The following is a 16,749-nucleotide window of genomic DNA, read 5'->3' on the forward strand; positions in this document are numbered from 1 at the left end:
CTGTGTCACAAATTTGTTAATCTGGCTCAAAAAGTCTACGTGTTTCTGTTAATCCTAACATATTCCTGTAAGACTGTTGTAGTTCATTTTTCTTTCCTAAGTAGTCAAGATAAGTTTTCAGTATTCCTAGGTAGCCTCTCATTTTTATGAAACCTTCCTTGGGCTAAACAGTTGAGATATGTTAGTCATTTGTTCCTCTGTACTCCTGTACCTTTTACATAGTTTTACAAATCCGCAATTCATGTGAATTGCAAGTAACAGTGTCCACACTCTTTCTACATCACTAAATAAAGCATCTCAAAGAGTGATATATAATCTTATTCATTTTCATATCCCTGGTGCATTGCATAATGCCTGATACAACAATAGTCTTCAATAAATATCTATAAACCTGAACGAAACAGATTTTGAATTCTGATATACTCAGAAGCTTTTCAAGAAGTTTAAGAGGGTTAAAACAATAAAGTTAACTTTTTTAAAAAAAATAGACAAGGTCTGACTCTGTTACTCGGGCTGGAGTGCAGTGGCACAATCAGTTGAGCATACTGCAGCGTCAACATCTTGGGCTAAAAAAATCCTGCCTCAGCTTCAGAGCAGCTAGGACTATAGATGTGTGCTACCATACATAGCAAATTTTAAAATTTTTTGTAGATACGGAGTCTTGCTATGTTGCTTAGACTGGTCTCAACCTCCCAGCCCCAAGTGATCCTCCTGCCTCAGCCTCCTAAAGTGCTGGGATTACAGAACCACCACATCTGGCCTTATTGTTACTGTAACTCAGTAATTTTACATAGCAACTCTTTTTAGATGACACTTCAAAATCCATCTAATGAGGATTATAATATAATCTATAGCAAAGAAAAGCAAGACACTGAAATAAAGTTAACTTAAGTGATCACAATATGCCTTCCTTATTTCGATTGGTTATGAACTGCCAGTCATTTGATCCAGAACTTATAAAACAATGTATTCTAAAACTACATATAAGTTAGAGATTATCTGCTATTTTGGTTGATATACTATTGCTATACTATTTCAGCAGCTAGATATGAATGTTGTTAAAATACTACAAAATAAGATCATAGATAATGCACAGTATATGTTGCACTTTAAGCATTATTTCCCAAAGAAAAAAGAAAATTAATATACCTTTACTAATCTAATTAAAAACATCTATCATTCTGTTCATAGCTAATACTACATTTAAGCTATTCAGAGAGGTCTATCAGATAGTATGCTTTTGGCTGTAAATAACAGAAAACCAACCCAATGGGTCTCTTCATGACCCATTGATCAGAATTGGTTCACATGCTCGTTCCTAACTAATGACTGTCAAGGACAATGAGATTATCCATAGTCCAAGCAGATCCCTTCTTTGAACTAAGGTCAAATTTCCAATATACATTGCTGCTACTCATTAAGGAAAGGGAACTATATGATACATTATATGTATTTTTGGAAGACTCAAACATCTTTCACAACATCTCTATTAACAAATATTGAATGAGAACCCATGTGCCAGGTTATTTGTGAGGTGATCAGAATATAACAATGGAAAAGGCTGACATGATGCCTGATGACAAGGAGCTTTTGGTCTACACGGGACAACAGACATTAACCAAATAACCAGTCAATTACTTAACTGTAACTGTGCAGAGTACCAAGCAAAATAATGCTATGAGAACACATAGGTGAACCTCACTGAGTAAAGGGAACAAGAAGGCTTCCCTCTAGAGTAACATAACAGAACCTGAAACATGAGCAGGAGGTAGGAAGACCCAGAGAGTGAAGGAGTAGTGGAAAATAACTTTTCAGCAGGAAAAAATATCTTTTGAGAAGACACTGAGTTAGGAGTAGCTTAGCTTATTTAAGAAACTGGGAGGAGTTTTCATGTATATAGCATAGTAAGCATAGCATAGATAAGAGTGAAGCAGGATGTAACTGAAAAGACAGGAATGACAGGAATCCTGTGGGAACTTGTAAGCCTTATTAGATATTTAGGACTTTGTCCTAAGGACAATGGGAAGCCATTGAAGGCTTTTGCATAGGGGAGTGACAGGATTAATATTATTTTAAGAGTATTTTGATTGCTTTTTCTGAATGAACTAGAATATACTAGAGCAGGCCTTCCCAAACTTTTTAAACAGGGGGCCAGTTCGCTGTCCCTCAGACCATTGGAGGGCCACCACATACTGTGCTCCTCTCACTGACCACCAATGAAAGAGGTGCCCCCTCCTGAAGTGCGGCGGGGGGCCGGATAAATGGCCTCAGGGGGCCACATGCAGCCCACGGGCCTTAGTTTGGGGACACCTGTACTAGAGGAAGAGTAACTATGAAATTAGAGTAAAAAGGTAGAGTAACAGGAAGGATAAGCAGAAGCCTATTCCAAGAGGGCAGAGAAAAGACGATAAACTCAGTATGATGTTAGTACAGAAGGAGAGAAGTTGTTTGAGTCCAGAATTATTTGAGAGAAAATCAATAAGACTTAGTAGCTGACAGATGAGAGGAGTAAAGAAAAGCAAGATTTTAAGAATAATTCCCAGATCTCTGATATAAAGTATTAGATAAAACATATCTGTAGATATGGTATCTACAAAATGGGAAACACTGAAGATGATTTTCCTATATGAAGATCATTTTTGGACATACTAAGGGTTCTCTTCTACCCTGAGTGCTCAAAATTCTTCTTTGCTTATCTCCTGGACAGTTTCTTCTAGGGTTTGGTTCCCATTCAGACAACTTGAGGAACATTATTTGTACCAAGTAAGAAGGAGAATGTAGGGGAATAGGACAGGACAATATTTCTAAACCCTTAAAATAACTCTTTTTTTCAAAGGAAAAATAATCCCCAAATTCTCATATAATACTATATAATACTATCTATTCTACTATTTTATTTATACTCTGACTTAAAATACTTAAAACTATTTTGTCCTACTTATCACTAAAGCACTGAAAACAAAAGCAGAGGCTCAAAATAAATGTTAAGTTTAACAGATTTCTTTCAAATCTATAGAAGTATTCATGAATATTTAAGTAATTGAGAGCCACCGCCTTTCAAAAGTGTCATTTAAATTACTATCAGTATATTTTCAAAAGTTAGAACACTTTTATATTTTGCTATATTGATATTTTATAAAATAAACACATGAAACAAAATAAAATGTTTACTTTTTTTTTTACTTACCTCTAAAAGAAAATCCCCTAGATACTGAATTGGATAAAATGGAGCCTTAAAGTTATCCTTTTCTTTCTCAGCTTTAATTCTTGCATTACTGGCAATCACATGAGTTATTCCACTTGGTGAACTTTTTGGTAAAATAATATTTGCCTTTCCAGCCTCCAAAACTCTAAATAAAAATATAAATAGTACAAAAGTATTAGAAAATTTGAGTTTATTTGGTCAAATTATCTAAATTATTTCTTAGGAGTAGGAATAAAATTTTCTAATAGAGACTAATTTCTTTGGGCAGTTGAGGATCACAGAGAATACTGCAGTAATTTCTTAAATTATAAACTGTTCGGAGTAGATATTTAAAAAATCACGCTCAGTCTTTTTACCTTTCCATTTCTTGATAAAGGCAAGGCTTTTAGGGACTAAGAATATTAAAGTATTCCCTAAGAAAAAGCCATGTCAATAAACCAAAAGGATAGTGAAGGAAGTCTAAGGAAGCAGCTATCTTCAAAGGTAACATACTCCTAAGGAAGTAATTCTGGACCACAAAATATGAAACCAGTTGCAAACACTCCTAAAAAGATAGCTCTCAAAAAATTTTTTTGCCTTGAACTACTTTAAAAAAAAAAATTAGCCTTGATCTATATTAAGAAATACATTTTATGAAACAAAAAAATTAGAAAAAACAAATTAAAAAATACATTTTACATTTAGACAACAAAGATACACACAAGCAGAGACATACATCACAAAAGTTTTATGAAGTTCTGCTTCTGTTTAGACTTTAGAAAGCCACAAGAGAATGTGGCCATCACGTAACAATAAGAAAAAGTCAAATAATCTACAAAATCGTAACTTTTATTGAGTCCATCAGAGAACTGAGGTAACAAGTCAACCAAGTAAGCTGATTTCTGACAAGTGATAATCCCTTTTATGAAGAGACTGGACACCCAAACTATTTCACTTTTGGCAGATCAAAGGAGCAACATAGCTGACATAAAAACATGTAAAAATTAAGTAAAATTTACAAAATTTAAGGGCCAAGTACAACTAGCACCACAGTCTAGAAAATTGGAAGTCCCTCACAAAAGGGAAGCTTGTATTCATTAGCAAGCTCTTTGCCACATGACTCCATTAAATGCTCATGAAAAAGGCTGAGGGCAGATTGAGGAAATACAGGGAGCTCTCTTTGACAGCGTAAGTGGGCCAGTGGGGACTGGCTGCCATTAACAGATAGATATAAAACCAGGCCCACTTCTCCATATGATTCTCCTTCTTTCATATAAAGCAAAAGCCTTAAGTCATTTGGGTAAGAATAAGACAGTCTTTTGCCCTCAGACCCAGGAAAAGATGCACTGCTTCTCACGGAGGGGTAGAAATAAACCTTATCTGTCCTTGGGGAAGGGTTAGGAAAACCTCTTGCTGCCCAGCCTGGGAAAAATGCCCAGTTTCTGTATGAGGGATAGAAGCAAAAACCATCTTCCCTTAAGGAACAGGAGGAATGCCACTTAGGTCCCAGATCTTGTATCAATACACAGCAGAGATCTAATACTGGGGGAGAGACTGGAAACTCTTATTGCTCAGGACTCTGCCTACATGTACAAGGCAGAATTTAGCTGCCATAGAAGGCTGATAAACACTGAGAAAGCCCCAACCCCAGGGACTAATAATACAGAAAATGTTTAAGGGTGAAGCTTGTCTAGCAAAACTGAGAATATATCCAACCACACCCCTGGCCTGAAGCTGAGTAACAACAGAGAAAGGATGAGTATGAAGAGACCCCTTTGGTGACCCAGTAGTGCAGTAACTGTTGAAAGCTAAGGCAGAGCAAGAATAGTGATAAGAAACCCTCCAGCATTCCAGTCCAGTCCCTATAACAAGCACAAAGAAACTGGAGCCACTGCTATAAGATGAAATGATGCACTGAAGGTGATTATAGAATTAACAATACTCAAATTCATCTGTCTTGTCAGTTTTCTGCTGCTATAACAGAATACTGAAGACTTGGCAATTTATAAGAAAAGTTTTTATTCTTGGACTTTCAGAATCCCAAGAGCATCTGATGAGGACCTTCCTGCTACATCACTCCATGGAGATAAGCAGAAGAGCAAGAAAGACCATACGAGAAAGAGCTTACTTTTATAACCAAGCCATTCCCACGATAATGACAATAATTCCTTCTTAAAGGCCCCACCTCCCAATACCATCACAATGGCAATTAAATTTCAACATAAGTTTTGGGGGTTGGGGGTGATATTCACCATAGCACCAGCTCAACAACTGACAAGATTAATTCAATAACCCATACTAACTGCCTTACAGAAGAGGTAGGCCTACTTTTTGGATATAAATATTATTCATATCAGCTTCTAATTCTTGTACATGTGATATCTTGCATGCAATAAAAAATATGAAACATACAAAATAGGCAAGAAGAAAACCAAATCATTGTCAAGAGAAAGGAATCAACAATATAAACTGAAATATGACCCACATGTTGAAATTATCAGAAAACTTTAACATAACTGTGACTGATGTGTTAAATAAACTTATGGAAAAAGTGGACAACATACTTGAAGAATTGAGGAATTAACTGGAGACTTCAATGGAAATAGTAGAAATAAGAGGCATTATATCAAAGAAGAATTTCTTTGACAAGCTCATCTGCAGACTAAACACAACTAAAAAAGGAATCATTGAATTTTAAGACAGGTCAATAGAATTATCTTAACTAAAATTTAAAAAATTATCTAAAAAAAAAAAAAAAAAAAAACCCTGAGCATGCAATAGCTATTGAAAAGAATCAAATAGTTTAAAAAGCATGCAATGTAGTACCAGAAGAACAACATGAAGGATGAAATATTTAAAAGATGATGGCTGAAAAGTATTCATATTTAATAAAAGCCAAAAAAACTCCACATATATAATCTCAGAGATCCTCAAGAAAAATAAATCAATAATACACACACACACACACACACACACACACACACACACACTAGTACACATCATAATCAAACTAGTAAAAACCAATGGTTAGGAGAAAATAGTGAAGAACATCAGGGAAGACGAAATGATAAAAAGGGAAGAGAAGAATGACAGCTGACTTCTCATCAGAACTATGTAAGCAAGAAGAAAGTGGCACACAATCTTTAATTACTAAAGTGAAAAAACTGTTGACCCGTAATTCCATATGCAGTGAAAATATCTTCCAAAAATAAACACCTCTCAGACAAATAAAAAATGAGATAAATCATTACCAGTACACTTAACATGATAAGAACTGTTAAAAGGAGTTCTTTAGGCAAAAAAAAGTGTGATGCCAGAGGAAAATCTGGATCTACACAAAGAAACTACATAAAGAAACCTAGAACTACACAAAGAAAAAGAAAATGGGACAAATGAAGTCAAATATTGAAGATATATTTCATTACTTTTAATCCTCTTAGAAGTAAGTGACTAGCAAAAGTAAAATATTACCAATGTATTTGGAAGTTTATAATATATAGAGAGAGTTCAATAATAGAAAAAAGGATAGGAAGAACAAATGGAAATACAGTTGACCCATGAACACCGTAGGTCCGCAAAAGTTACACACCAACGTGTCTGCCTCTTCTGCCTCCCCTTCTACCTCTTTTGCCTCTGCTACTGTTATTACAGCAAGACCAATACTTCCTCCTATTCAGCCTACATGGTTAATACAGTGAGCAAAGAGAACTGGAGGCAGGCATTGAACTTTTATGTAATTCTGAGATGTATCTCAGGAAGTCCACTCAGGTGTCACCTTAAAAGGAGGATAGGAGGTAACGGCACAGCTAAACGACCTGGAGTCAGATGGAAATAAAGCAAGGAGGTAGAGCTCACAAAAATCAGTGCAGAAATCTTGGTGGTAGCACAACATACCTGCCATCAATGGCACCAAATCAGAGGTATCAGTCAACAACATAGCACCTGCAAAGCTACTGTGATGTTCTACCTGGTGCAAATCCCTAGATGGGCAGCCTCCAGGCTGAGCCTCAAAGCCTACCCCATGGCCTCACCCGGGAAGTGAGACACGTACCACATTGACAATATAAAAAACCAGGTGCTAGTTCTGCCATAACTGGGAATTTAAACAGCACTTTGTGCAGCCACAACAGTAATGCCAAGATTCCACTCAGGAAGGGAAAGGACCCCATACTGCATTTCAGCAGAGTGGGGGCTGGTTCTGCCACATGTAGGTGTTGAAATAGCATTTAGTACAGCCTTAACACACATCCAAAGACTCCACTGAGGGAGGGAGATACCAACCACAGTATATTTCAGTGAACTGCAGAGGTTAGTTCTGCCACACTCAGAACTTTTGAACTCAGCTCAGCTTCAAAGCCTACCACAAAGCCCCACCAAAACTGCAAGACAAACTGCAGCTATAATTTGTACTAAGCACAGCAGTTAGGTCACATCCATCTTAAGCAGCAATTCTACTTAATCTTGGGGTCCAAATCATAACCTTGTTAAACTGCAGATCTCAAATACTGGTAAGATCTAGCCAGGGAATACACCCTAAGTCTGGCCCAACTGGAGCCAATTGCAGTGCCTAGCTAGACAGCAGCTCTGCCTGATTGCAGAGCTCAGACAGTGGTCCTGTCTAACAGCAGAGCCCAGCCAGCACAATCCCTTCTCCAAAATCACAGGAAAGATAGCAGCCCAGTCCTCTAGAGTACCAGAAAGCAAGCTCTACCTGTTTGGAGACATTACCAGCCCATACAGAACCACAAGCAGTGAAATTCTATCCCTGTCAAGGAAACACCTGTAGAAGTTGGAAGAGGTGGCTGTCTCCAAAAATGAAGAGACCAATGCAAAAACTCAATTATTACAAAGAATCAGGACACTTCCAAAGAAATTAACAAAGCTCTAACAATGAATTCTAAAGTAATGGAGAGCTACAGGTCTATGGAATGATAGTCAAAGAATAATTCCTTTAAAGAAGTTCAGGACAGGCATGGTGGCCCATGCCTGTAATACCAACACTTTGGGACGCTGAGGTAGGTGGATCACTTGAGGTCAGCAGTTCAAGACCAACTTGACCAACATGGCAAAACCCCATCTTCACTAAAAATACAAAAAAATTAGCTAGGCATAGTGGCAGGTGCCTGTAATCCCAGCTACTTGGAAGGCTGGGGCAGGGGATTCATTTGAACCCAGGAGGAAAAGGTTGCAATGAGTCAAGACTGTGCAACTACACTCCAGCATGGGTGACAGAGCAAGTTTCCATCTCAAAAAAAACAAACAAAAAAAACCTAGCCAAACAAAAGTACAATAAAATACAAGATACATACAGATTAAAAAAGTAAATGAAATATGGAAAACAATACATGAACAAAACGAAGTGACAAAGAAATAAAAACAATAAACAAAAATGAAATATTAATTCTGGAGATGAAGAATATAATCACTAAAGTGAAAAAAGCAATAGAAGGCTTCAACAACAGTAGGCTTATTCAAACAGAGGAAAGAATCAGTGAGTTCAAAGACACAACATTTGAAATTTTCCAGTCAGAGAAGCAAAAGAACCCAAAAGAATGACGAAAACCTATGGGGATTATGAGACCTAATGACCGCATTAAAATAGTTCAGCAGAATAGAAAGGAAAGGGACCAGAAGGCATATTTAAGGAAATAATGGCTGAAAACATCTGAAATCTGGGAAAAAATGGCCACATCCAGGGACAAGAAGCATAGTGGTTTCTAATCAAATTTAACCTAAAGAAGAGACCACCAAGGTACATAATAACCAAATGATCAAAAATCAAAGACAAAAATTCTGAAAGCAGCAAGAGATAAGAAACATATCGCATATGAGTCTGAACCAGCAGATTTGTCAGCAGAAACACTCTGAGTCAGGAAAGAGTGCTATGATATACTCAAAGTGATAAAGGAAAAAAAAACACTGCCAATACAGCTTACCTGGCTAAACTGCTCTTTGGAAACAAGGGAGAAATTAAAAATTTCCCAAACAAAAACTAAAGCAGTTAATAATTCCTATCAGGCTGGCCTGATAGGAATTATTAAAGAAAATTCTTTAAGCTATATCAAAAGGCCACTAATCAATATCATAAAACATACCAAAGTGCAAACTTAACAATCCAAGTAAGGCAGAATCATATTCAGAATACTCTGAACTAAAATTGTGGTGTGTGAAGCAATTGTATTTCTAGTGCAGTGATTAACAGACATATCTATCAAAAACCGTAACAATTGTCAGGGGATACAAATTTTAAAATAATATAAATTTTGACATCAAAACATAAAATGGAAGAGAGTAAATGTGTAGAGTTGATACACGTGATCAAAGTTATCAGCTTGACATAGTCTGTTATAAGAATAAAAAATTTTACATAAGTACATGATACCCACAAAGGAACATCTCTACCAGATACACAAAACATAAGTAAAAGGGAATCAAAGCAAACCACTGCAGAAAACCATCAAACACAATGGAAGACAGCAACATAGGAAGAAAGAAACACAGCATATACAAATCAACCAGGAAACAAGCTACAAAATCACAGTTCTAAGTCCTTACTCACCGATAATTCCTCCAGACTTAAATGTATTAAATTCTCCAAACAAAGACATATAGTGGTCGAATAGATTGGAAAAAAAGAAACAAGAGCCAACTATGAGCTGCCTATAGGAGACTAACCTCACCTCTAAGAACACACATAGAGTGAAAATGAAGGGATGGAAAAGGATACACCATGTAAACGAAAATCAAGAGAGCAGGACTAGCTACACTCTTACAAGACAAAACATAATTTAAACTGAGGAACTGTAAACAATGCTTGAAACTGCAAAACTGTTAGAAGAAAACACAAGGGATAAACTACAGGACACTGTTCTGGGCAATGTTTTTTTTTGATTTGGCTCCAATAGCTCAGCCAACAAAAATGAAAATAGAAAAGGGAGGTTACATTCAACTAAAAAGCTTTTGCACAGCAAAGGAAACATTTAACAGAGTGAAGAGCCAACCTATGGAATGGGAGATAATATTTTCAAGCCATATATGTAAAAAAGGGTTAATATCCAAATACAAGGGACTCAATAGCAAGAAAACAACTTTATCAAAAATGGGCAAAGGATCTGAATAGACTCTTCTCATAAAAAGATAAATAGCAAACATAAATTTTTAAATGCTCAATACCACTAATCATTAAGAAAGTGAAAATTAACTCTCACTTCTGTCAGAATGGTTATCATCAAAAAGATGATTATCAGTAAAGATATGGACAAAAGGGAGCCCTGGCATTCCCTATTTGTTGGGAATGTAAATTAATACAGCCATTATGAAAAATAGCATAAATGCTCCTCAAAAAACTAAAAACAGTTATCACATAATGCAGCAAGCCTACATCTGTGTATATACTGAAAGGATTTGAACCCAGTATGCTAAAGAGCTATCTGCTCTCCCTTTTTTACTGCAGCGTTATTCATGACAGTCCTAAAGTGTAAATTACAATCTAAAGTGTAAATCAATTAATAGAAAAATATATTCACAAAAGAATACTACTATATAGACTTCAGAAAGAGAGAAATTATGTCACTTCCAACAACATGGATGAACTGGAGTACATTAGGCTAAATGAACAATCCCAGTGCAGAAAGACAAATACTATGTTTAACTTACATGTGAAAGTCTAAAACAAATATAGTAAAGTTGAACACATAGGTGCAGAGTGCATAATGGTGGCTACCAAAGGCTGTGGGGGGTGGGAGAGAATGGGAAATGTTGGTCAAAGTATATAATAACAACTATTTGAGATAATACAAAAAATAAATTAAAATTACAAAATCAGAGCCATTGACAAAATACATATGCAACTGATAAGAGGACTTAAATATAAATAAAGCAAAAGCTGATAGAACTAATAGAAGTAATGATTAATTCAAAATTACAGTTAGAAAATTAAGTTATTCTATCAGTAATTGGGAATAATAAACTTGTAAATAATCAATGGGTCAAAGAAGAAATGAAAAAGAAAATGGAAAATACTTTGAACTTAATAAAAAAGCAACCACTGGCCGGGCGCAGTGGCTCAAGCCTGTAATCCCAGCACTTTGGAGGCCGAGGTGGGTGGATCACGAGGTCAAGGGATGGAGGCCATCCTGGTAAACATGGTGAAACCCCGCCTCTACTAAAAATACAAAACATTAGCTGGGTGTGGTGGCGCGTGCCTGTAATCCCAGCTACTCAGGAGGCTGAGGTAGGAGAATTGCCTGAACGCAGGAGGCGAAGGTTGCGGTGAGCCGAGATCGTGCCATTGCACTCCAGCCTGGGTAACAAGAGCGAAACTCCATCTCAAAAAAAAAAAAAAAAAAAAGTAATTCGAATTTGTGGGATGTAAATAAAGCAATGCTGGGGGCAATTAATAGAAAAATAGAAAGGTGATCCAAGTTTTTACCTCAAAAACAAACAAACAAAAAATCAACCAAAGCAAATTAAGCCTAAAGTAAGAAGGCTAGAAATAACAAAACCAAGGACAGAAATCAATGAAATAACAAACAATAGAGAAAATTAACAAAACCAAAATGAGTATTTCAACTTCCAACTGTTCTTCACTAGTATATGAGAATGCAATTAAGTTTTACACAGTGATCTATTGTCTTTTGATCCTGCTAAATTCACCAGTTCTAGTATCTTGGTTAATATGGTGAATTATATTTGATTGATTCTTAAATGTTAAACCAAACTTGTATTCTCAAGATAAACCATACATCATGGCATATTATCCATTAATATTTTGCCGATTCTATTTGCAAGTATTTTGTTAATGATTTTTGTATCCTAAACCTGATAAATGACCTAAACTTAATGTCATATTTAATGGTGAAAAATTTCTTTTCCCCCATGATTGCTAACAAGGCAAAGATGGGGACTCTCATCAATTCTCTTTAGCATTTACTAAATGTACTAGCAATTGCAGTAAGCCAAAAAAAGAAATGAGGCATAAAATTGTGAAGAAAGAGAAATTGTCTTTATTTCCAAAGACATGGCTGCATACTAAAAATTTTAACCAAGATACTAGAACTAGTGAATTTAGCAAGATCACAAGATTCCCCTGCCATAAGAAAAGTAACAGCAGTCTTAGAATAGTTTACCCAATAAAAAAGCTTTAAAAGATATAGCAAGGGCAAAATGAAATAAAATTATGGTGAAAACAGTATGAATAATGAAGATACCACTCCATAAACCCAGAATGATGCTTTTGTAGTAACAGCAAAAAACTAAAAGTGCTTAAAAACTAATCTTACATTAGTTTTCCTTTTTGTTTTGCTTGAGTTGGCCAAAAGGAATAATATGGAAAGTAAAATAGAGATATCTAGAATAATCTAAAACAATATTGTAAAGTAGATTTTGCTCTATTAAAGACACATAACTTTAAATGAGCATAACAGCTTACCTAGGAGATTGGAGTAAATCACCATGACTCACTTGGGCTAAATTAATAATTGCAAAAACATACAGAAACTACTCATGCAAATCAAAATTATTTTCTGATTAGTTATTTTAGCTTTTATGTAATCACATCCTACCTTATAAGAGAATCACTTCGCTTATCAGTTCTAACAAGGAGGACAACTTTCCATCTGTGGAAGGCTCCTGGAGCACCAGTGCGTTTCAGTTCTTCACGCCATCTTTTAGGTGCAGATTGCATTTGAGGTGAATAATCAGAATCTTTTTCAATTTTATATCCCCATTCATAAGTTGTTTCATCAAGCCATCTGCCACTTTTGGCACTATGAATTATATAGTCTTTAGTTAGTATCCACTTTCCTAGAAAGCAAATGAGCTGTCAGTCACAAAGGAATTTTGGTTCTGATAAACAATAAGGATCAAATATAAAATAAGTCAACTTTTTTTCAAGATAAGACTCTTAAGCTATACTGCCAACATTATCTTTGAACTATGCATTTGGTGAAATTTTGATAGTGAGAGGCTTACAACATCACTGAACATTGTATGTAATCTTTTCCCTGATAATTACACTTCTAAATATAATTCCATAGTTATAACCTAGTTATAATTATGGTTTCATTTAAATATAACTCTAAATTATAATTCTAAACACAAATCCAAAGCTTTAAAATCCAAAATAAAATGTGGTATTACTTGAACTATTGTTACCATCATTATTCACTATTTTGGGTTAGATTTATGTTTTCTTTTCCTCTCTCTCTCCTTTTTCTTTCTTCCTTCCTTCTTTCCCTGCCTTCCTTCTTTCCTTCCTCCCTTCCTTCTTTCCTTCCTTTTCCTTCCTTCCTCCCTGCCTCCCTCCCTCTCTGTCTCTCTTTCTTTCAAGATGAGGTCTCACTATGCTGCCCAGGCTGTTCTTAAACTTCTAGACTTGGCCTCCCAAAATGCTGGGATTACAGGCATGAGCCTCCACAGCCGGCCAACAGTTTCTTTATCTGGTCATCAATGATCTTTTTGAACACCATGTACAATGTATATTTTCATAAATGCAAGTGTTTTTCTTCTAAGTTAAATTAAAAGGGAATAAATTCACCCAAGTTACATACACCTTTTTTTCTTTCTTTTTTTTTGCAATCAGACTAATGATATGTCAGATCAATCACAGAAGAGAAATTTATAAAACTGGCAATGGTGACAAAACGATAGAGGAGAAGACTAAGTCTTAATTTGGGTCTATAGTATTTAATATCTTACAAAAATAAAATAGCATAACCATTGCTTCACTGTATGAATAGGAGGAGAAGCAGCAGAGAGAGAACAAAAGCACTGACTATATCCAATGACAGATCAAAGAAAACTTGACTGAAAACAGCTGAGACTTTAACAAAAGCTTAAGTTTTGACAGTTTGTGCCAATCTTTCTGTTAATTTTTTTTTTTTTTTTTTTTTGGTTTTAAACAAAATACACTAAATCCTTGGTGAGGTAAGTATTTCTGCCTATTTAATACGTTGTTCATGTGTTACAAAATTTTACTCAGAAAAGTAAGCCAAAAATATGTTAAATATTTTCAAAAAATATCAGAAAAACACATTTTGTTTGATATATAAATATGCTATCTCTCCAGAGACTAAAATACTTTCTTTAACACGAAGATTGTTTTCAAAAGTTGAGGGAAGACAGTTAACGTACCTGCTGCACAAGCTGCTAAAAATTTTTCACTCTTACATAGGCGTTCGGCTATAAGATGTGTACAATTTTTGTATTTCTGGAGGGAAAAATTCATATCAAGAAATGTTACAAAAGAAAGATTTCCTTTATAACACATTCTTTTTATTCTTGCAGTATCAAGAAGGCTGGCCAGTATTTTAATTCCAGTTATTTTTCAACTATACCTTGAACATTTTGATAAGTTTCTTACCTCACTCTTAATAAAGGTACAATCTAGTTTTAAAAGTAATTTGACTAGAGCTTCCTTTTCTTCCATCTTAAATCCTGTCATTTGTATGATATGCTTTGGGGCACCATCTCCCATCTAACAAATATAAAAATACAGAAGATAACATACATTAAAGATATTATTCACAGGGTTAACAGTATTATTTTTTCTTAACTGTGAGTACTAAACTATTAAACACATAATGAATTTAAAATATTAGGCATAACTGTTAAAACAACAGTAAAATTACTTATATACAATAGAAATTAGTCCTAAAAGTTATCTTCTCAAAATGTAGCCTTAAAAAATTGAGGTTTTTTTTTTTTTCTCTGAACATTGAAAGTCTGACTTAGTACATTATTTGACAGTAAAACACACTGATGAATAAATATACTTCTTCAGAAAATGACAGAATGTTATACAAATATTGGCATAATGTTATACCAGCTTCATTTAAACAGTATTGTTGTTTGCTAAGAGCTTTTGAAACTTACAGACAAGGAAACAATCAGATTTTACATGTGGACAAATTAATTAAAGAATATCTGGAGAAGTTAACAGAACTCATGGTCCCACAATATTTATATCCAATAATTTAGTAAAATAGGTACACATAATGATCCTGGATCCTATTTGCAATCCACATTTCTTAACTTTGCTATATATATGTTAATTTCACCATTTACAAGGTAGACTGAAAATCATGTTTTTTATTTCAAATCTACATTTATTTTCATAGGGACCTTAATCTATGTTTTAACATAGTTCACAAAAAGTAATTTGTGTTTAGGGAGTACATAACTCACTGAATTTCTCATCAGAATACAATTTTGTTTGTTTACACGAGGTTGAACTGGAAAACTAGAGAGCGTCTTAGAGAAAATCTCATTCTTTTCACAGACAAGGAAAGCAGGGACTAGAGAAATCAGGGCAGTTTTTCATTTCTCTAACAATTTTGTCACCATAGCTGCGGATTAATAGTTAAGTAATGCCATAGCTAGAGTAAGAACAGTGGCTGTTTTCAACAACCAAACTAACAATAACTTCTTTCAACACAATTGCAAGTAAACTTCAAAAACTCTAACAGTTTGAAACCAAAACTAACAGCACACAACTGATGAAGTGAGAAATGTTCTCTTTTGACAAAACATACATACATACATACACACACACACACACACACTCTCTCTCTCTCTCTCTCTTATTTAAAGGTTGAAATTCAAGAGTTAAAATGGAAAGAAAGTCTCACTATAAACAATATAAAGCATCACTCAAAAGTGGACTTTTATTTCCTTGCTTAGAGTTTCGAAAAGGAGGAAGTCCAGCTAGGGTAACTTCACTTTTGGTTTTTCTCTACACTTCATCACTCCCCAATTTGTTGGAGAAGCTCCTTGAGACAACTAAATGGATATGCTTTGCTCAGCCTATCTGCATATCTGCAAAGACAGTCCATATAAATGCTTTCTGACACATCTTAAGGAGCTGCCAGCAGCAGTCCTGTACTGCCTGTGTGGATAAGTCAATTCAGAAGTTATATACTAAGAAGCACACTGTGGTTCCATATCAAAACCATCGCCTTCTTGCAGAAGGATGATGCAGGAAAAACAACAAAACAAAAACAATCACTTCCTTCAAAACAACGTTTATTCAATAAAAAAGCTGATAATTCGAACTCAATTTATCTAACTTTCACATTTCCCAGCTGGCTGCAAAAGAAACAAAGGGATATGATGTATTTTAACCCTCTAAAACTCAGATACAGAACATAAGAAAGTGCCTTAAAGATAAGGGTCTTCAATGAAATAAAGGCTTTTTAAAAAAAGTTACAAAGATTTGGTGTAGTCAGTATAAAAATTTTAAGTGCACCTAATAGGGATTCTTAAGAAAAATTAATCATACATATGAAACACTATCATCAGGATATTAATCAAGCTTCTTGTATAAGGAACTCTTTACTGTATTAATCATGCAATTTTTAAAAACCATTCATATGGGTTAAATAACATAGCTCTTGAGTGTTAATATCCATTAACAATATAGACAAGCAATACATAAAAACTAAAAGAATACGCTCTGCTGCTAGAAATAATAATTTAGTCTGATGCAGAACACATATGAACACACACAGAAAAGCTGTATTTGGATTATAAAACATACGTCCATAACTAGGGAGAAATGCTTTCAT

The 16,749-nt window shown here is 35.0% G+C and overlaps 1 protein-coding gene across 9 annotated transcripts in view; it reads right to left on the reverse strand.

The window, feature by feature from the left end:
• The window catches only part of SLF1 (SMC5-SMC6 complex localization factor 1), a 114,301-nt gene that overhangs the window by 89,331 nt on the left and 8,221 nt on the right, over nt 1-16,749 (reverse strand). For 8 of the 9 annotated variants that reach the window (XR_012513103.1, XR_012513102.1, XR_012513101.1 and 5 more), the window contains exons 2-5: nt 14,547-14,660; nt 14,318-14,393; nt 12,748-12,988; nt 3,188-3,350 (exon numbers count right to left, since the gene is read on the reverse strand). Coding sequence is in view for 3 of the 9 variants with exons in the window: in XM_074383484.1 (XP_074239585.1) it covers nt 3,188-3,350; nt 12,748-12,988; nt 14,318-14,393; nt 14,547-14,660 (594 nt within the window). In the remaining 6 variants the exon portion in view is untranslated. Of the gene's footprint in view, nt 1-3,187; nt 3,351-10,840; nt 10,899-12,747; nt 12,989-14,317; nt 14,394-14,546; nt 14,661-16,749 lie in introns of those variants that run through there. The other variant, XM_074383487.1, reaches the window with a different exon arrangement.

This window comes from Saimiri boliviensis, chromosome 1 (assembly GCF_048565385.1).
Source record: "Saimiri boliviensis isolate mSaiBol1 chromosome 1, mSaiBol1.pri, whole genome shotgun sequence".
In the NCBI taxonomy this organism is placed as follows: domain Eukaryota; kingdom Metazoa; phylum Chordata; class Mammalia; order Primates; family Cebidae; genus Saimiri; species Saimiri boliviensis.